The 19,977-nt window shown below is 51.4% G+C and overlaps 2 protein-coding genes across 2 annotated transcripts in view; one reads left to right on the top strand and one right to left on the bottom strand.

Moving 5' to 3' along the window:
* Nucleotides 1–4,376: 4,376 nt before the first annotated feature.
* Nucleotides 4,377–4,649, bottom strand: HRK (harakiri, BCL2 interacting protein). Its single transcript, XM_053279902.1, has one exon. It carries the CDS (start codon nt 4,647–4,649, stop codon nt 4,377–4,379), a length of 273 nt encoding a protein of 90 aa, XP_053135877.1.
* Nucleotides 4,650–8,226: 3,577 nt separating this feature from the next.
* FBXW8 (F-box and WD repeat domain containing 8) overlaps nt 8,227–19,977 on the top strand; it is a 57,165-nt gene continuing 45,414 nt past the window's right edge. The window contains exons 1-4 of the mRNA XM_053279832.1: nt 8,227–8,643; nt 13,115–13,219; nt 17,117–17,281; nt 17,880–17,968. Coding sequence (XP_053135807.1) covers nt 8,278–8,643; nt 13,115–13,219; nt 17,117–17,281; nt 17,880–17,968 — 725 coding nt within the window. The 5' untranslated portion in view covers nt 8,227–8,277. The remainder of the gene's footprint in view (nt 8,644–13,114; nt 13,220–17,116; nt 17,282–17,879; nt 17,969–19,977) is intronic.

Below are 19,977 nucleotides of genomic sequence, written 5' to 3'. Positions count from 1 at the left end.
GCCTAGAGATGTACATATCAGGCAGTAGAAAAATATGATTGATAGACAGATAGATAGATAGATAGATAAGAATTGGTTAGGTTCAGTGTTGCCTTAGGCGTTTCAAGGCAGCGCTCTTCTTCAGAGGCAATTCTTGGGTCTATAAAATTATTCACAATGTTTCTTTCATCGGCCCAAGAATTGCCTCTGAAACATGCAAGGCAACACTGAACCCATTTTCCCCCTCATGGCACAGCGGGGAAATGACTTGACTAGCAAGCCAGAGGTGGCCAGTTCGAATCCCCGCTGGTGTGTTTCCCAGACTACGGGAAACACCTCTATCAGGCAGCAGCGATAGAGGAAGATGCTGAAAGCCATCATCTCATGTTGCATGAGAGGAGGCAACGGTCAACCCCTCCTGTATTCTACCAAAGACAACCACAGGGCTCTGTGGGCGCCAGGAGTTGACCCCGACTCGACGGCACAACTTTACCTCACTAATAAAAATATGTTGAGCAAACCTATCTTCGACCCACAGCTTCATTGCAACGACAGTTCTTATCTTATCTTATCTTAAAACAGGAGCGCCCAAACTTTCTCCCCAGATGTTGATGGGCTACGACTCTCATCACCCCAAGCCACCGTGGTGGAAGGCAGTGGGTGATGGGAGCTGTAGTCCAAGAACATGTGGAGACCCAAGGTTGGGAACCCCTGCCTTAAAGGACTCAACCCTGGGGTTCTCAAACTGGGGTCCTCAGATGCTGTTGGACTACAAACCCCACCATCCTTGGCTACATCCTTGGGAAGGCTGTGGATGATGGGAGTTGTAGTCCAAGAACAACTGGAGACCCAAGGTTGGGAACCCTTGCCTTAAGAGAGTTAACACAGGGATTTTCAGATGGGGGGGGCTCCAGATGTTGTTGGACTACAAACCCCATCATCCCCAACCACAAAGGCCCTTGTGGCTGAGGATGACGTGAGATGTCATAGATATAGATATTTATTTATTTCTATCTATCAAATTTGTATGCCGGCCCAAACGTCTGCCTCTGGGCAGAAGTTCTCTATGGCGGTCCATGTCTGAAAACCTCTGGCCAGCCGAAGAAGCGGTCCTATACTGAATCACACAGTGGTCTTTCCTGGCTGGTGCTGCCTGCACGAGCAGCCTTCAGGGTTCCAGGAAGGGCTCTTTCCCAACCCTGCCGGAAGCTGCCGCCAGGGATGAAGCCCGAGACCTCCCACGGGCACCGCAGGCATCAGCTTGACTCAGCACCCCAAACAAAGACGCGGAGGCCTGGGCATTGCCTGGGCAGAGCGGAGTCCAGCACGGGCAGTCCGTGTCTTGCTGGGCACACGTGGGGCCCCGTGGGGAAGGCTTTTGGGAACGCCAGCTGCCTCTTCTCCAGACCTGGCTGGCTGCACCCCTGATTCTCCCTGCATCCCACCCCACGGCCAGGAGGGAGGGAAGCCGCTGCCGGGACGCTTCTTCTCTGGGACCAAAGCCGCTGGGAAGCCACCCAGAAGGGCAGAAACGCTCACGACGCTCAGTGGAGTGTGCACGGAGGAGTGGGTCGGATGGAAAGCACAGCCTCCACAGGGGCCTGGGATGCCGCCTGGAACGGAGTCAGGCCAGGGGTCCATGGAGCTCAGCACTTCACTGGAGCAAAGGGGTCATGTTTCCCATCCCATCCCTGCCTGGAGAGTCTGCCAGCGAGTGGACCTGGGAGAACACGGACTGGCAGTAGCACCTCTTCGCCATTTCAGATGGGAGTCGCTCTCTGCCCTACCTGGAGATGCTGCCAGGGAGTGAACCTGGGACCTTCACAGGAACATAGGAAGCTGCCATCTGCTGAGTCAGACCCTTGGTCCATCTCGCTCAGTATTGTCTACCCAGACTGGCAGCGGCTTCTCCCAGGTTGCAGGCAGGAGTCTCTCTCGGCCCTGTCTTGGAGATGCTGCCAGGGAAGGAACTTGGAGCCTAGATGCTCTTCCCAGAGCGGCCACATTATCCCCTAAGGGGAATAATCTTCCAGTTCTCACAGGTCTAGTCTCCCATCCATATGCAACCAGGGTGGACCCTGCTTAGCTATGAGGACAAGTCATGCTTGCTCCCACCAGACCAGCTCTCCTTCGGCATGCAAAGCAGACACTCAAACCCGGAACATCTGCCATTACACAAATATCAACAGGTGCTTTAACACGCCAGCGTGAGCTTCACTCTCAGTGGAATAGCCCTTCTGCGTGCAAAGCAGATGCTCTGTCTCCCACTGTGCTGTGGCAACACTCTTGTCCGACGTGGGCCATGAAGCCATGATTCTGAGATTAAGAATCTCAAGAACCCGTAGGAAGGGCTGAGAGAGACTCCTGCCTGCAACCTTGGAGAAGCTGCTGCCAGTCTGGGAAGACAATACTGAGTTAGACGGACCAAGGGTCTGACTCGGTATATGGCAGCTTCCTGTGTTCCTAGAGGTTTAGGAAGTGATGCCAAATGTTTCTTAGGGGATGGGGCCGTAGCTCAGTAGCAGAGCATCATGACGCTGCTGGCGCATGACCCAGGCCACGCAGGGTCCCACTGCGCATGCGCGGCGGCCTCCAAAATGGCCGCTGCACCGGGGAAAAGGCCTGGAAAGAGCCAAAGACACCTGAACCGTATGATTTTTACAAAAAGGCCAGCGGGGGGAGCGGAAACCTCTGAGGACCCCCCTGCCACCTTGGAGAAGCCCCCTGGAGGGGCTAAGTTAAAAAGAATTTTTTTTTTAAAAAAAAATGACAACCACCACCACCCGAACGGAACTGGGGGGGGGGGTGTTCTACGGGGGGCAATGACAAGACCAGCTCTCCTCAGTGGAAGAGCATCTGCTTTGGATGCAGATGGTCCCAGGTTCAATCCCCAACATCTCCAAACAGGGCAGGGGGGAAATTCCTGCTGATACCTCGGAGGGAACGCTTAGAAATCTCCTCAGAGTGGAAAACTCCTCAGAATCAAAGTTTAGACTATCCTGAGCCAGCTAGTCCGATGGTCTGGCTTGGTATAAGGCATCTGCCTGTGTTCCAATGAGGATATAAAGATGGCAGGTGCCTGAGGTCGCTGGTGGTCCTCCATGCCCGGCTTGGGAGCCCATGATCTCCGTCCAGTAGCGCATCTGACTGATGCAAGGCAGGGTCTAATAAGTCTGGGTGACCGCATCACCCGTGACAAAGCTAGCAGGGAAATGCCCACACAGCACAACACAACATGCAGAAGGGTGGATGGAGAGCCCTGCCTTACCAAACCAAAGGTCCATCTAGACTAGAATCCGGCTTCCTACAGTGGCCCGACAGATGCCTCCAGAACGAGGTAGACTGCCTTGGAATGCGGAAGTTCTATCCAGCTGTCATTGAGAATGCAAGGAGAGACCTGTTGCATCAGCCCCAAGATCGACCTGGACTGTCATCCTGCTTCCCACAGCGGCTAACCAGATGACCCCCCAGGAAGCCCATAAGGAGCAGGGCATGTAAGCAAACACTCTTCGTGCCCTCCACTGCTGAAGCCCTAGCAAGTGCTATTCAGAAGCTCCCTCTCTCCCATCTAGCCATCCTGGCGAATTGTTTATTTTTTCTATGAAAGCTGCTTTGGAAACTTCTGTTGAAAAGCAGCATATAAATATTTGCAGTATATTCATATTCATGCAGTACTAACAGCTGCAGGAAGGAGTTTGCCCACCCCACTTTTGAAGCAATCTAAGGTAGACGCCCTGTTGCCATGAGTTCCAAAGCTTAATGACATAAAGATAATGACATGCCTGCATAAAGATACTTCCCTTCCAGAACATGGAGTACCCTCCAAGGACATGCTTTGGACCACATAGGGATGTCACAGCAAAAAATAAGGTGTGTGTGCACATGTCTGTCTGTGTCTCCGTCTATGTCTATATGACTGTCACAAGTTCTGGGATCTAGCTGCCCTGGATCCCCCAGCTGTGCAACCACAGGGCGCTTTCCAGGCTAGAGCCGAACTTAGGAAGCTGCCTTATGCCGAGTCCAGCCACTGGTCCATCTGGCCCAGTATGGTCTGCGCTGACCGGCAGCAGCCGGCTGGAGTCTCTCCCAGCCCTGCCTGGAGATGGGAGCCTGGCCCCGAGATGCTCTCCCACGCCGCTCGGGCCACATCCCAGCAGCGGGCTCTCTCCCAGCGCCCACAAGTGGTCTCCCATCACCCGAAGGCAAACCCGGGCGCCCCTCGCCCTGCTGGCTCCCGCTGTCTGCCCGCGTCGCGCTCCAGGTGGGCCCTCGGGGGGGGGCAGCCTCTCCCTCCCTCCTCCTCCTCCGCCTCCCCGCCGCGGGCCGCGCTCGCTCACCTGCCGCCGGTGCCACTGACTCGCTCGGCCGCCCGTCGAGGCGCCGTCGCTCCCGCCGCCTTAGAGGCGCCCCCTGCGGCTCAGCCAGGCCAAGGCGGCCAGCAGCGCCAAGGAGGTGGCCAGGCCGGTGCCAGCGGCGGACGCCCGGCGGCTCCGCGGCCGCGCAGCCCTCCCCGCCGCGGCCGCCGCCGCCGCCGCCGCCGTCCGGGCTTGCAGCTCATCGCCGATCGCCTTAAGGCGCGCCGCGGTGCGCTGCGCCCCCGAGACGCGCGCCCTGCCCGGGCTGCAGGCGCAGGCGGCCGGGGGGCGGCCGGGCAGCGCGCAGGGGCACATGGCCAGGCTCGTCGTCGGCGACCGGGGGGAGGACGCCGCCGCTGCCGCCGCTGCCGCCGGGGCGCCGCCGCCGCCACCGCCTCCTCCTCCTCTCCCTCCGGCCAGCCCAGCGCCGAGATCGCCCGCCGAGAGACGCGCCGCCGCCGCCGCCGCCACTTCGCCAGCTGCTCCTCCCGCGGCCGCCGCGGCTGTCAGTCTGGCGCGAAGCGTGCCGCGCTCGGGCGTCACATGCTGGCTGAGATCATCCTCCCCGACGGGGCGGCCGCAAGACGGCGGCGGCGAGGAGGGAGGAGGAGCAGGAGCCGGGAGCCAGCCAGCCAGCCAGCCGAGGGGCGGCGGCGGCGGCGAGGGCGGCCGCGCTTAACTCTTTCGCCGCAGCCCGCTTGCTGCCTGCCTGGCTGGCTGGCTTCTCCGCTTTGACTGCCTCCTTTGCCTGTCTATTGCTTGCATTCGTCCCCCTGTTTGAGCTCGCTCTCGCTCTTGCTCGCTCTCCGATTCTCGTCGTCGGGCTTCATCTTTCTTTCTTCCTTCTCCTGTTTGACTCCCTCCTTTCCCTATTTCTTGCATTCTTTCTCCTGCTTGATCTTTCTTTCCTTTCCTTTCTCTTGTCTGGCTTCCTCCTTCTTTCTTCTCTCCTCTCCTTTCTTTCTTTTTCTTTCTTTCTTTCGTCTGGCTTCACCTTTCTTTCTCTCTTTCTTCTCCGCTTTGACTTTTCTTCCTTCCTTCCTTTTCTCTCTCTCTGCTTCCTCTTTCTGCTTCTTCCTTGCTTTTCTTTTTTATCCCCTAATAAATAATAACTTTATTACAGTTTCATAGTCCACCTGTTTCACGTTTCTGGTACCTGTCCCCAATAAATCACCTGCTTCTGTTTTGTACGAGTTTGGCTTCTTGGTGAGATTTGGATATACCTTTAGGGGACACAACAGTGCGTTCACATGTGCAATGTTCACGTGTGCAGTGCACCTCCATCCCCACCTGCCCCACAGAGGTGTCTCTCCAGATGGTGAATGAATGCTGGTGAGTTGCATCTATTCAGTGTGTAAAAAAGTGACTCTGCCTTTCAATGACAGCGAGTCCATACATTAAGCACTCTGTATACATTATGTGAGTAAATTATGCATTTAAACAAAACCGAAGTTTTTACAAAAAACATGTTTAGCCTGGAGAAGCGAAGATTACAGGAGGCATGGTAGTGTCTTCAAAGAGCTGAAGGGTTGTCATGTTAAAGAAAAAGAAGCAGACTTGCATATTTTATTTATTTACTTATTGATTTATACATTTCTGTCCCACCCTTCCTCCAAGAATGTAGGATTTATTTATTTATTTAGTGCATTTATATACCACCCCCTAGAAAAAAGTCCCTGGGTAATCCGCAATACAAAACCATTAAAACATTAACATAATGAGCCATTTTTGGAAGGGTGGTCTATAAAATAAATAAATAAATAACACAATTTAAAGTGCAACACAAACTCTAAAACCGAAGCTTTCTAAAAGCCTGATTAAACAGGTATGTTTTTAGGTCCTTCTTAAAAACATTCAGAGAAGGGGAAACTCTAATTTCATTAGGAAGCACATTCCAGAGTCCTGGGGCAACTCTAGAAAAGGCCTGGTTTTGAGTTGCCACTAACTAAGCTGGTGGCAATTGCAACCAGACCTCCTGTTGCAGGAAAAATCATCTGGAACCCTGCCCTCCTGTTTGATTCAGTCACTTGCTTTCATCCTTCCATCAGTCTGATGGGGAATGGGGCATCTTACTGATCCAAAGAGATTTAGACCAGGTTCCCGCATTTGTCCTCACTGTATGACTGAGAAATTCAACTCAACAACAAGGGTGGTGCTCTAAAAAGCTTTAAATTCATGAATCATGAAGGCACAGTACAGGTCAAAGTCTGACATGCATTGAGCACCCAGGCTAAGCAGTGGCTAGCTTATATAGATTCAAAACAGCAAGCAAATCAGTAAATCTTACAATACATGCCTTTGTGAATAAACAGATGTATTCATGAGGTGCCAACTAGCCTTGGACATGAGCCACTGTCTGGCCTATCCGCCCTCCCTACTCCTTATCGTATCTTCTGGTATCTTTGGGTGCCAAGAAATGTTTATTTTTCTGCTGAGCGGAGAATTGTCTCACGACCCTGGCTACATACAGTATCTTTTCTCAGGCTCTGGTCTTTTGCTATCTCTTGGCAGAAAACAGAGTGACCTTACATTCTTTAACAATCTTATTCAGGCTTTCTGGCCATAAACAAACAAAATATCTCCCCCAAACATACAAAATTGCTGTTAGAAGCCTGAAACAAACCTTACACTTATTGATTATTGATGAGCCTATATTAAACATTTCCATATCACTCCCCAGATGATCTTAACAGGCGGCGGGGTTGATGGAAGAAGAAGGCGCTCTCTTAAATACCTCGGACCCAAGCTGTTTAGGGCTTTATAGGTAATGCGTTTCTGGGTGAAATACAAAAAGTGCTGTTTATTATTACCAGCACTTTGTATTTCACCAGGAAATTTATTGGCAGCCAGTGTAGGTCTTTTTAAATGGGTATAATATGATCTCTTCGAGCAATCCTGGAGACCATTCCGGCTGCTGCATTCTGTACTAACTGAAGTTTCCGAACTGCATACAAAAGCAGCCCAACATAGGGATTAAGCTGAGAAATATGCGACTGGCCCAGAGTCACGCAGTAAGCTTCATGTCTGAATGGGGATTTGAACCCGGGCCTCTTCGGTCCTAGTCCTACACTCTAACTAGTGTTACGCCAGCATGTTGCTCCTGCCATCAGGACTAGAACCAGTGGGTTGGAATGGTAGATTCCGGCTCCCTTCCGACATGAAGGGGAATAGCCCAACTGTAAGAGCTATTTGTCAGTGGAACCATCTGCTTCATGCAGGGGTGGGCTCTCTCCTCCACCAGAGGTTTTCAAACAGAGGCTGGACAGGAAGGGTCTGTAGCAGATCCCTGCACTGAGCAGAGGGGTAGGGGGTGGACTAGATGCAGCGAGTCCAATGGGGTGGACTAGATGACCTCCAGGGAATCCTCTAACTCTAAACATCCTCTGGTTCTATGATGCTAATGAAATCCTTTTAAAAACAAAGCCAAAAGTCTTGGGGCACCTTAGAGCAGGACCCCTCAACTGCGGCCCTCTTGAAGATGTTGGCCTACAACTCCCATCACCCCTGACTACTGGCCACTGTGGCTGGGGATTATGGGAGTTGTAGTCCAAACACACACACACAAAACACACAACACACACAGAGCCAATGCTGGATCTCCAGCTGTCCTTGGAGTGCAGCTGCTGCCACCAACCCTTGCAGCCTGCATACTGCAGCCGGAGTCCAGGCAGGTCTCCTCAGAAGCAAATGCCCCTAGATTGCACGGGGGTGTGGCGCGCACACACACATACCCCGTAAGCATGCACAGAGGGATCGGCTTCCTCCTTGCGGCGCGCTCCCGGTCTCCGCAACTGCTGCGTGAGCCCTGGCGGGGCAGCGGAACCTTCTGGCGGCAGCCGCAGTCCCCCGCCCGGGCTGCAATGCTACACGGACCGGAAGGCGCGTCCTCCCCCGGTTTCGCTCCGTTCCGGTGTGCATCCCGGCGGCGGCGGCGGCGGCTGCCATGGTGGAGGGCGCGGCGGAGCTGGAGCTGTTCCGGCGCCGGTGGCGGTCGGAGCTCGCTCGGGGTCGGAGGAGTCCCGCGGGCGGAGGAGGCCCGGGCAGGAGCCGGAAGAGGCCGCGGCAGGAGGCAGAGGAACCCGCGGAGCCCGTGCGGGGCTGGGGGGGCTTCGGGGGGATCCCCCGCTGGGGAGGAGGGCGGCGGCAGGAGGAGCAGCCGCTGCCTCCGGCTCAGGGGCGCCCCCGCAGCAGCAGCAGCAGCAGCCCCGCCGCGCCTGCCCAAGGCCCCCCCGCCGCCGCCGCCGAGACCGCCGGGGATGGAGGAGGAGGAGGGAAGGAGGACCTTCTGGGGCAGCTCATCCGGGACTTGGTATGTGTGTCGGTGTCTACATAAATATAATGTGTGGACTGTACATAAATATAGCATGTAAAATATATGCGAGTGTGTGTGTGTACATATATATGTATCTGTATTTATGTTTGCACATATTGCGTGTGTGTATATAACACATACACAAATATAGAGTGTGTGTGTATAGAGTGTGTGTGTGTAGAGTGTGTGTGTGTGTATATATATATACACACACACACATACACGTACATATAGAGTGTGTGTGTGTGTGTGTGTGTGTGTGTGTGTATAGAGGAGCACCTAGGTAATTTTGGAGCCTGGACTTAAAGGCCTTTGGAGCACCCCACCCCCTCACTGCAAGTTAAGTATCATCCCCTATACACACACACACACACACACACACACACACACAATATTTTAACACGTGGGTTCTTGAAGGCACTAACAGCAACTGAATTCACAAGCATGTAAGAATATAGAACAGGTATACTGATGCAAATATGCACGAGCAGAAACATTTCAACACACAACTTCACATATTCCCATCCCACATATTTCTTTCCCCACTACCTGCTCTGTCTCTAAAGCAGAGCTCATGCTCTGCGCAGGTCACAGTCACGCTCGGTTGCACTATAAATATAAAGTAAGCGTGTGTGTATAGTGTGTGTGTGTAATGTGAAGGAGTCACCAAGCTAAGCTCCCCTCCCCCCGTGTCTCTGTCTGTCTGTCTGTCTGTCTGTCTCTCTCTCTCTCTCTCTCTATCACACACACACACACACACACAAACACGGAATGCCTCTGGTTTCTTTTTGAGATTGTGTCTTATTGAGATTTGCGGGGTGTATTGTTAACTCCCTTCCTACCTAATTCTCTGTGCCACTCTGATGAATTCTATGTGTCTTGATTACTGGCTGACCCATATCCAGGAGTCACTCACAGTGTTGCTAAGTTTTGTGCTGCTGCTTATAGATTATGATAAGGACTAGTAAGGGATGCTCTCAATCAGTAGTTAGGGCACATAGGTGAGAAGTGTAGTGTTTAGAAATGATATTTTAGAGAAATGAGATTCTAGAGGTGTTTTTTTTTAAATGTAGTGTAACATTCAAAGTTGGTATTAAGCTGGTCATAGATCTAAATGAAGGAATTGAATTGAATTGAATTGACTTCCAGCTTCGTGGTAGATCATCTGTCTGCATGCAGAAGTTCCCAGGTTAAATTCTGGTATCACTGTGTAGGGCTTGGAAATACTCCTCTGATGCCCTGGAGAGCTATCTCCAGACCGAGTAATAGACAATACTGAGTTAGATGGCCTCTTGACAGAAGGCAGCTTCTTGTGTGCCTCACTGATGTGAGTTGCATTATTGTTTTTCTTTTATTAATCATTTCTGTTTGCAAGATCTTTGGACTTTAAAAGAGAAAAAGACTGGTGCACACTTGTTTGTTTTAAACAAATATTCCCCTGTCTCTCTCTCTCTCTCTCTCTCTGAGGATTCAAGGTGACTTATAAGGATAGTAAACCAGACTTAGGAGGTAGAAGCCTGTGGTGAAGGTTGCTGACTCTTGAACTGGTCTACTTCTTGATCTCAGCCACTCGCAGGTGATGGTCATACTAAATCCCTTGCCATGAAAAAGGCATCAGCTGTTGATTTCTGCTGATCAGATGTCTCTGCAGCCTGTGCTGTATTTCTCTCTTGCTCTTTTTCTGGCCAGACTGCAAATATGGGGCTTAACATTTTCGAGTGCCTTTGTATGACGAGCTTAAAGGAAGAAGAAAACTAGCACAGCAGGCACTGTGCTCAGCCAGAGCCTCCCTCCCTCCCTCGATAAGCGGGAACCGGGGCCTGTCTTTTTGTCTGTCTCACTTGTCTGCCTGTCTCTCCCCTGAAAACAATCCTAGTCCAGTGGACTTTTGAAAGACTTGGTTGCTTTTGCTTTTATTTCTATCTCGCATGATCTGCTAGTACAAGGGTAAGCAATTTTAGCTCTCCAGCTGTTGAACTACAACTCCCATCATCCCCAGCCACAGTTTTTGTGACTGGGGATGGTGGGAGTTGTAATTCAATGGCAGCTGGAGAGTCAAGGTTGCCTACCCCGGGCTAGAAACTACCTCGAGGATATAAATTATATGAATGAATGGCTTCCCTCCTGGCTTTTGTTCTTGTGAATGGAGTTGGTTGGCAGGTGGGGTGGGGAATATATAAAGCCCCTTCTACTCTACAATAACTACAAGATTTTTCTACTGATGTTTAAAGCCACTGCTGTGTACAAATTGAGCCATTTGAAAATAGTTATTAGTATAATTTACAGTATACAGAGGTGATTGATTGATTGTTGAAGTGCCGTCAAGTTGATGTCAACTCTTAGCGACCACATAGATAGATTCTCTCCAGGATGATCTGTCTTCAACTTGGCCTCTAAGGTCTCTTGGTGGTGCCTTCATGGCTGTCGTCATCATGCCCATCCACCTTGCTGCTGGCTGTCCTCTTCTTCTCTTTCCTTCAACTTTCTCCAGCATTATGGACTTCTCAAGGGAGCTGGGTCTTAAAAGGAAGAGAGCTGGTCTCGTGGTAGCAAGCATGACTTGTCCGCTTAGTTAAGCAGGGTCTGCCCTGGTGGAATATGAATAGGAGACTAGAAGTGTGAGCACTGTAAGATATCCCCCTTAGGGGATGGAGCCTCTCTGGGAAGAGCAGAAGGTTCCAAGTTCCCTCCCTGGCAGCATCTCCAAGAGAGGGCTGAGAGAGATTCCTGCCTGCAACCTTGGAGAAGCCATTGCCAGTCTGTGGAGACAATACTGAGCTACATGGACCAATGGTCTGACTCAGTATATGGCAGCTTCCTATGTTCCTATGTCTTCGCATAATGTTGTGTCCGAAGTATGATAGTTTGAGCCTGGTCATTTTGTGCCTCGAGTGAAAATTCTGGATTGATTTGTTCTATGATCCATTGGTTTGTTTTCCGGGCTGGTGCACCTAGGTAACTTTGGATCCTGGACCTAAAGGCCTTTGGAGCCACCCCCACCCCCGGCTGGATGCCCCCACCCCCTCAATTAAGCATCACCCCCCCCACACACACACACACACACACCGTGACATATGCAGTATTTCAACATGTGGGTTCTTGAGGGCACAAACAGCAACTGAACTCAGAAGAATGTAAGAATATAATAAAAGAGGTATGTTTGTGTAAATATGCAATAGCAGAAACTTTTCAACACACAACTTAATATATTAATTCCCCACTCTCTCCGCTGTCTCTAAAGCACCCAGCACAGGTCACAATCAGACTTGACCACCTGGCACAGTGCAGTCCAGTGGTGACCACACCACCCAGGACAGACTAAAGAGGATTTGCGGGCCCCCAGGGAGTGTGGCAGCCCTGGACTTTGGCTCCAAAGTCCAGGGGTAAGAACACCACTGACAATATATAGCTTTTCAACAAATAATTACATGTATAATAAACTAATTAAAATTCTTGGTACCACTTTCTAGTCACGTACCGAAATAAAGTTTTTAGTGTCAGCTTTTTGGTGCCCGAGGCTTGGCTACTGTCTAAAACTTCCAGTTTATGACCAAGATTGGAATAAGCTTGTTTCTCTCTTCCCTCATTAATTACATCTCTCTCTCTCTCTCTCTCTCTCTCTCTCTCTCTCTCTCTCTCTCTCTCTCTCTCTCTTTTAAGGCTGAGATTAAATTTCTGATGGCAGTAAATTAATCCATTTACTGAACTGGAGCTCCATTAGCGCGCTGGCGTGTAAATGTGTGTCTCGGGGGAGTGGTGTTCGTGTTTTGGATTCTGTCCATCAAATGCTCAGGAAAAGATGCGGCAGGTTTAACAAGATGATCTTTTTTAATGTGCTCTGGAAGCTTTCTGACGACAAGCTGCTCAGGACTCGAATAAAGAGAGCGCTGTTGGTTACTTTAAGGGGTTTTGTTTTGTGACCTGAAATAACAGGATGTTTTGTTTATGGCTTTGTGTGGGGTAGGATGTGCATTGGCTAGAGCCAGCATCAGATTGGTTAGAAAGTCTTTCGTCACCTTCTCTTCCACTCTAGGAAGGGTAGTATTTACATTGAATAAATAAATAAATGTGAAATAAACAAACTTAAAAAACTCCTGCTAACTTTGGCAAGGAAGCACCTTTTAACGTGATGATTCTCTTTATTAAGCAGGGGGAGAGTAACTGGCCCTCTCCACCCCCAGCACAGCACCCTTCTACTGACAGTTGCTGGTGTCGGTCTTCTGTTTCTTTTTCGATTATGAGCCCCTTGGGCATAGGGAGCCATCTTACTTATTTATTATTTCTCTGTGTAAACCGCCCTGAGCTATTTTTGGAAGGGCAGTATAGAAATCAAATGAATTTATTCATCTATCTATCTATCTATCTATCTATCTATCTATCTATCTATTATGCTACTAACCTCTGTTTCCAGAATTTAACCATCTCTCTCTCTCTCTTCCTCCCTCTCCCCCCACCCGTTCCTTTTCAGAATGAAATAAACGAAGTTCCCTTCTTTGACGTTCAGCTGCCTTACGAACTGGCACTGAAGATATTTCAGTTCCTTGGCAGAACAGAGCTGGGGAGATGTGCTCAGGTAAGTCTTTGCTCGGTATTCTGGACTCCTCTGCATAGCAGTTCACACGACCGTTAACTGGGCAGAAAGAGCATCCCACCCAGTTTGGGGAGCTGCATGTACTCCCGGTTCCTGATCATCTGTGAGGGGGGTGGGGGTAGAACAAGGTCAGAGGCACTGGCAGTGATTGTCTGTTAAACAGCAGGGGGGGTATGAGGGCTCCGTCCTCCCTATTAGCCAGCTCTTTAATGAGGTAGGAGGAAAATCCTACCTGGTTACCAATTGTGTGAGCTGTCTCAGTTTCTTGGCACACTGGCTTGGAAGTAAGTTTAATCGGAGCCGAGAGGTCTCCTGTCTCAGTCAATATATTTAGAGGTCATTCACATAATCAAAAACTGTGTTCTAGCTGGATTTGGAAGTTCTTTGTGCTCCCAATTTTTGGTTGTGTGGAAGCAAGGTCGGGGGGAAACCTGGGTAGAGGTGATTGTGTGGAAGCAACATGGGAGATAAATCTTTCAGGCCCTATAGGTGGCAGAATTTTCATGGCCTGGGATCAAAAAGGAGTGAGACTGATTCTGTAGAGCAATGGCATGTGGAAGAGGAGCTGAAGGGCAGGAACATGGGAAGCTGCTTCATACTGAGTCAGACCCTTGTCCATGTAGCTCAGTATTGTCTGCACTGACTGGCAGCGGCTCGCCAAGGTTTCAGGCAGGAATCTCTCAGAGGCCTACCTGGAAATGCTGCCAGGACTGAACCAGGGGCCTTCTGGTGTTGGCAGATGCTCCACAGCTGAGCGATGGCCCCATCCGCTAAGGGTAATGAGGGGAATATCTTTCTGTGTTTGCATGGAGTCACCCATGCAAATGCCAGCCAAGGCAGACCCTGCTTAGCAGAGGGGACAGTCGAGTCTCACTACCGAAAGATTGCCTGTGTGTAGACGAGACACCGTGCCCTCTTCAGGAATCTTTGGAGAGCCACTTTCTGTTAACGTCCATCATCGTCCGCAGCCCCGCATCAGATCCGTAAATGCGGGTTGTCACTTCCGCGACCATGCCAGGACGCAGTGGCTCACAGCCGGGCTGATAAAGTGCTAAATAAATTGCAGCTGGGGCTTGTGGGTTGAAAACCGCCGGGGCCCCAAGATCGCCTACCCTGGGTTAGAGCAATGTTTCCAGGCCAGGGCCGCACAGCTTTGGCCCTTCCGCAGATGCTGAACTCTCGTCATCCCTGACGATTGGCTGGTGCGACTAGGGATGGTGGGGCGTGTAACACTTCTGAGCCTTCCCTCCTGGATTTCTTAGGAAAGGGCTCCCTCTCTCTTAAAGGGCCCTCCCAATGCTGAGAAAAGCACAGTCTCGTGCATTGCTCAGCACAGTGGGAAATGTTGAACTGAACACTTTCGAAGTGTGCTGTGTGTGGGTTTTTTTGGTGGTGGTGGTGGGGGGGAGGTTGTTTGCCAAAGTGCGTTCCCCCCCCCCCAGAAATATAGCGGAGATCACTGGGATAAAGGAAAACTCTTTTACTTATTTATTTTTACATTTATATCCCGCTGTGTACATGCTTATATTTTGTCCTCAAAACAACCCTGTGAGGTAGGGTTGAGAAATACATGACGGGCCCAGAGTCACCTAGTGAGTTTCATGGTTGAATGGGGATTCGAACTCAGGTCTTCCCGGTCCTAGTCCAACACTAACCACTACACTATACTCTCCCCGACCCCTTTCCGTCCATCACTAAGCCTAGTGATTTTGACAAGTGTCCATTGCCTGACTTGTCGGTTTGGGGGCTGGCTCCCAGAGCCAAAGAGACTTTGTCAAGAGCCTGAGATAAATAAAACGGGGGCCAATAGAGATACTCCAATCGGATGTGAAATCTTGCAGGGGAAATGTGCCCGTGTGCTTCAGCGCTGATGCGTGTTTTCCAGCGAGGTCCTATGACGTCAGACTCCTGGGGAGTTGCTTCTGTGCGTGGACGTAACCGAGCAAAATGCCGCATCACCCCAGAGGCTGATGAAGGGCAACCCGAGTTATTTTAAACCACGTGCGAGGTCTCTTAAAGATAATAGCAGAGGGAAGGAAGGAAGCCTGCTTTGATCTTCCGCCCCACTGCCCCCCACTTCTGCCTAACAGGCTTAGCCTGGGATGTGTTACCGGTAAGCTTATGCAGCAGCCTAGAAAATAACCATCCCCACTGATTTTGGGGGGAACATGTGTTTTGAGTGCCTCACCTAAGCTTTCATTAGCCTTCAGCAAGCCAGCCGCTCCTCTCGTCGATGCTGCAGGGGAGAGAGCTTTCGGCTTGCTTTGCAGGGAGGGGGTGTCTCGTAAATCTTTTGGCGTTTAATTGCTCACCTGTACCCTTAACTCAAGCCGAGCTAGTAAATCTGAGTGCAAGCCAAAAGCTTGTGCGCTTGTGTGTGTGTGTGTGTGTTTGTGTGTTTTAATGGTGCCGCTGACAGTGTCGCCGTAAAGCAGGGCACTTGAGATGCTTTTTATTAGCGGCTCCTTGCAGCTGTGCCTCGCTCTGCAAAGCTTTTACTAGACGTGGCCGTGCCAGGTTGTGGTGCCGTAAGGCGGGGTGTCTTGGTTCGGAGCCTCTTTTTGGAAAACCAGCACCGAGGAGCCAATAGGGCTAGAAGTAATCTGATTAAAATCACAGTGGGATGATATTTCCTCTCCCCCCCCCCACCCCGCCGCCTTTTGTTTTCTCATGAACGTTGGAAAAGCATCCTGGAACCCTTTCATGCATTCGGGGGGCTTCTTAAATCTGGCAGCTCCTCCTTAAATGCTTTCTACCTTGGCAAGTCCCGGGTTTTCTCTCCTCTTCTCCTCCCGTCCCCGGTTTGTAAGTAGGGAAAGTTGGCAACACCTCCGTTTTGTTTATTTCTCTCTAGTTCAGAAGTCTCTCCAATGTCGGCAGAAACACGCTCCAGCTAAAATGGAGAGCGGAGGAGAGTTTTCTTTTATGCTTAGGATATTAACTCCTCCAGTGCTGCTGTCGTTTCATGCAGAGCTTGATAAATCCCAGGACGCAGGGAGCTGGGGCACCTAAAAATTTCACTGGGGCGCCTTCACTAGAATATTCAAAGGTAGCATCATTTCATAAAATCTGTATATATTCCAAGGAGCACTGTTTCCGTTCTAAGGATGCCACTTCTAAAGGGGATCAAAAGATGCCCATTCACCTACCCCCTCCACAGTGTCTGTTCCAGTGTCCATTGCCTGGCTCCTAAATTTTTGCTCTGGCTCCTAGATCCAAAGAAAGTTGGCCAGAGCCTATTCTGTTGTATGCCAGTGTTTAGTCCATGCAAAGCATACATTCACCCACCTGTCCACACTATGGTTTTATGCACCAGTGAATAGGTACATAGCATTCAAAAGGCCACGCCCAAACATGCTTTGCGGGGAGAGTGAAGGGAGGCCATTGGCTTCATAAGAACAGCCCTGCTGGATCAGGCCCAAGGAGGCCCATCTAGTCCAGCATCCTGTTTCCCACAGTGGCCCACCAGATGCCTCTGAGAAACCCACAGGCAAGAGGCGAGAGCATGCCCTCTCTCCTGCTGTTGCTCCCCTGCAACAGGTATTTAGAGGCATCTTGCCTCTGAGGCTGGAGGGGGCCACAGCCACCAGACTAGTAGCCAATAAGAGACTAGTAGCCGATAAGAATGGCTGCTTCCCATGCCCAGGGGACGTCCTGAACAGCTGGAACTGCCCTCCTCTGAGCTGGACCGTTGACTCATGGCATGTTGGGACCTTGGAGAGTTCCCGCTGCAGCATGATATGAAGCTTTGTTCCCCTAACACAGAATGTATCGCCGGGGCAGGATGTTTCCCACTGCAGCATTGCTGAGTTTCTTTCCGTGCAGGGTAGTCGCTGCGATGTGTCCTAACCGCTTCTCTCTCCCTGGCCACACTTGCAGGTGAGCAGAACCTGGAAGGTACTTGCAGAAGATCAAGTCCTTTGGTTCCGGCTGTGCCAGCAGGAAGGTTACCTGCCTGACAGCCAGATCTCTGACTCTCCCTCCTGGAAAGGGACGCTTCGAGACTGCCGGCAGAAGGAGCAGGCTTTAAGGACCAATTGGAAGGTAACCTTGTGGAGTTCTCCCCAGCCTCCCCTGACTTGACCCTCAAAGCAGCCCTTGGAAGGGCAGATCTGCTGCTGTTTGACTGGCAGGGGTTCTCCGGGATCTCGGGCAGGAGGCGGAGGAGAGCTGGTTTTGGAGTGGCAAGCATGAATGGTCCTTGTTGCTAAGCAGGGTCCGCCCTGGTTTGCATTTGAATGGGAGGCCTCATGTGTGAGCACTGTGAGATGTTCCCCTTAGGGGTGGCTCTGGGAAGAGCACCTGCACGCTTGCACGTAGGAGGTCCCGAGTTCCCTCCCTGGCAGCGTCTCCAAGATAAGGCTGAGAGAGACTCCTGCCTGCAACCCCGGAGAAGCCACTGCCAGTCTGGGTCGACAATACTGAACTAGATGGACCAAGGGTCTGACTCAGTTGGAGGCAGCTTCCGGTGCTCTTTCCCCAGCACCTGCCGCCCGAGAGCCTCCTAACCAGAGATTCCAGGTGTAGAATGAGGGACCTCCTGCATGCCAGCGTGGCCTCTCCAGGGAGGGGGCAGTGGGGCTGTAGGGCCTCCTGGCCGGCTGGACAGATCTGACCCCTGTCTTCCCGTCCCTCCGTGCAGAATCGCATAGGTGCTGTGAGCCAGCTGCAGTACGAACTGGGGAAAGTCCTGTGTGATGTGCATTCCTGCGACGGAGTGGTCGTGGCTGGGTAAGCATGCTGGAGTTGCACGTTGAGCGCTGCCTCTATCGCTCTCGCCGGTCCCTCTTCGGTAGCCTGACTGCATACAGCAGCTGCTTGTGGCCCAGATGACACAAATGGGACTGAACTGACAGCCTCACCGAGGCGACTTGGAGAGGTGGGCTTCTTTCCAGTTGGATTCCTTGGTAGACCAAGGGCAAAATACAGTGCATTAGGGGGGAAATGAGCTCCGGGTTTAAACCCTGCCACTTTTAGGGCTCACTCGAATTGAATATCCAGCAGCAGCAGCAGCAGCAGCACCCTTTGCTAAGCAGGGTCCACCCTGGTTTGCACTTGGATGGGAGACAACATGTGTGAGCCCTGTAAGATACCCCCCTTAGGGGATGGGGCCATAGCTCAGTGGAAGAGCATCTACATACCTGCGTGCAGAAGGTCCCAAGTTCCCTCCCTGGCATCTCCAGATAGGGCTGGGAGACAGTGGTCCTTCTAATTTTTTTCATCTCTGTGCAGAATAAGTTTTGTTCTGGGTGGCAGTATCAAGGCAGTGTGTGTGCACACATGCATTCAGAGTGGGGCCTTCCTGGCTCAACCTGAGCGGGATCTAAAATGAACTGAGCGGACATCCAGAAACTCGTGAGCGTGTGCACACGCGCACCCCTTAAAGAGAACCGTGCTGGGAGAAACTCCTGCCAGCAGCCTTGGAAAAGCCGCTGCCAGTCTGGGTAAACAATACTACGACGGATTTTTATATTCTGCTCTTCAACCAAAGTTCTCAAAACGGTTTGCATGGGAAAATAAATAATACATACATCAGTTGGTCTCCTGTCCTCAAAGGGCTCAAAGTCTAAAAAGAAACATAAGGCAGATGCCAGCAACAGCCACTGGAGGGATGCTGTGCTGGGGATGGAGAGGGCCAGTTGCTCACCCCCTGCTAAATATAAGAGAATCACCACTTTTAAAAGTTGCCTCTTTACTGAGTTAGCAGAGGTACTGAGCTAGATGGGCCCAGGGTCTGATTCGCTAGAAGGCAGCTTCCTGTGTTCCTGTAAGTGTGAAGAGCGGGGAAGAATAGAGAATCCCTCCACTAGCTGTGAGGAGTCCTGGGTAGGCGGCCACCACCCTTCCGAGGGAATATTCGGGGAGAGTAAAGTGGAAAACCCCTCCCTACAAGAAAGGCTTGAGCAGTCTTAGGCCTTCAGGGGCATGTGGCTTGGGCAGGACCCAGCAAGGTGTGGCACTGTACAACAACAACAACAACAACAACAAGGATTTCCTAACAACTGGATGATCAGGAAAACAATAGAGGTGTCGCAATCGCTGCTTCCATTGCAGTCGAACCCTTCCCCAGAACTACAAGAACCAATTCAGATCCAATTCCTTGACCTGTCTGGCTAAACTGGTCCCTGTCCTTCCTGCTTACTTCCAGGGAAGGGACTTGCCATTGATTCCCAACCCAAGGTGGTTTAGTCTCCCCTTTCCTTGCAGTAGTCGCTGATCAGCCCTCACTCCGAAGCCTCCGGGAGCCTCAAGTCCTGCCTGTAGGCTTCCAGAGGCACCTGGGGGGCCAACTCCGAAGCCTCCAGGGAAGGACTGAACATACGAACAGCCCTGCTGGATCAGGCCCAAGGAAGCCCATCTAGTCTAGCATCCTGCTTCACAGCAGGGCTGTTTGTATGTTCAGTCCTTCCCTGGAGGCTTCGGAGTTGGCCCCCCAGGTGCCTCTGGAAGCCTCCAGGCAGGAGTTGAAAGGGGCCGGCCCGCTCATCTCCTGCTGTGACTCCCCTGCAACTGGGACTCAGAGGCATCCTGCCTTGGAGGCTGGAGGTGGCCTACAGTCCTCCAATTAGTAGCCGTCAATAGACCTCTCCTCCATGAAGTGATCCAAGCCCCTCTTCAAGCCATCCAGGTTGTTGGCTGTCACCACATCTTGTGGCAGAGAATTCCACAAGTCGATGATGCGTTGTGTGAAAAAGTACCTCCATTGGTTGGTCCTAAATTGCCTGGCAATCCATTTCATG

The sequence above is a fragment of the Hemicordylus capensis genome, chromosome 15 (assembly GCF_027244095.1).
Source record: "Hemicordylus capensis ecotype Gifberg chromosome 15, rHemCap1.1.pri, whole genome shotgun sequence".
NCBI lineage: Eukaryota > Metazoa > Chordata > Lepidosauria > Squamata > Cordylidae > Hemicordylus > Hemicordylus capensis.
Note: the sequence above shows the minus strand (reverse complement) of the source record. Positions and strands in the feature narration are given on the sequence as shown.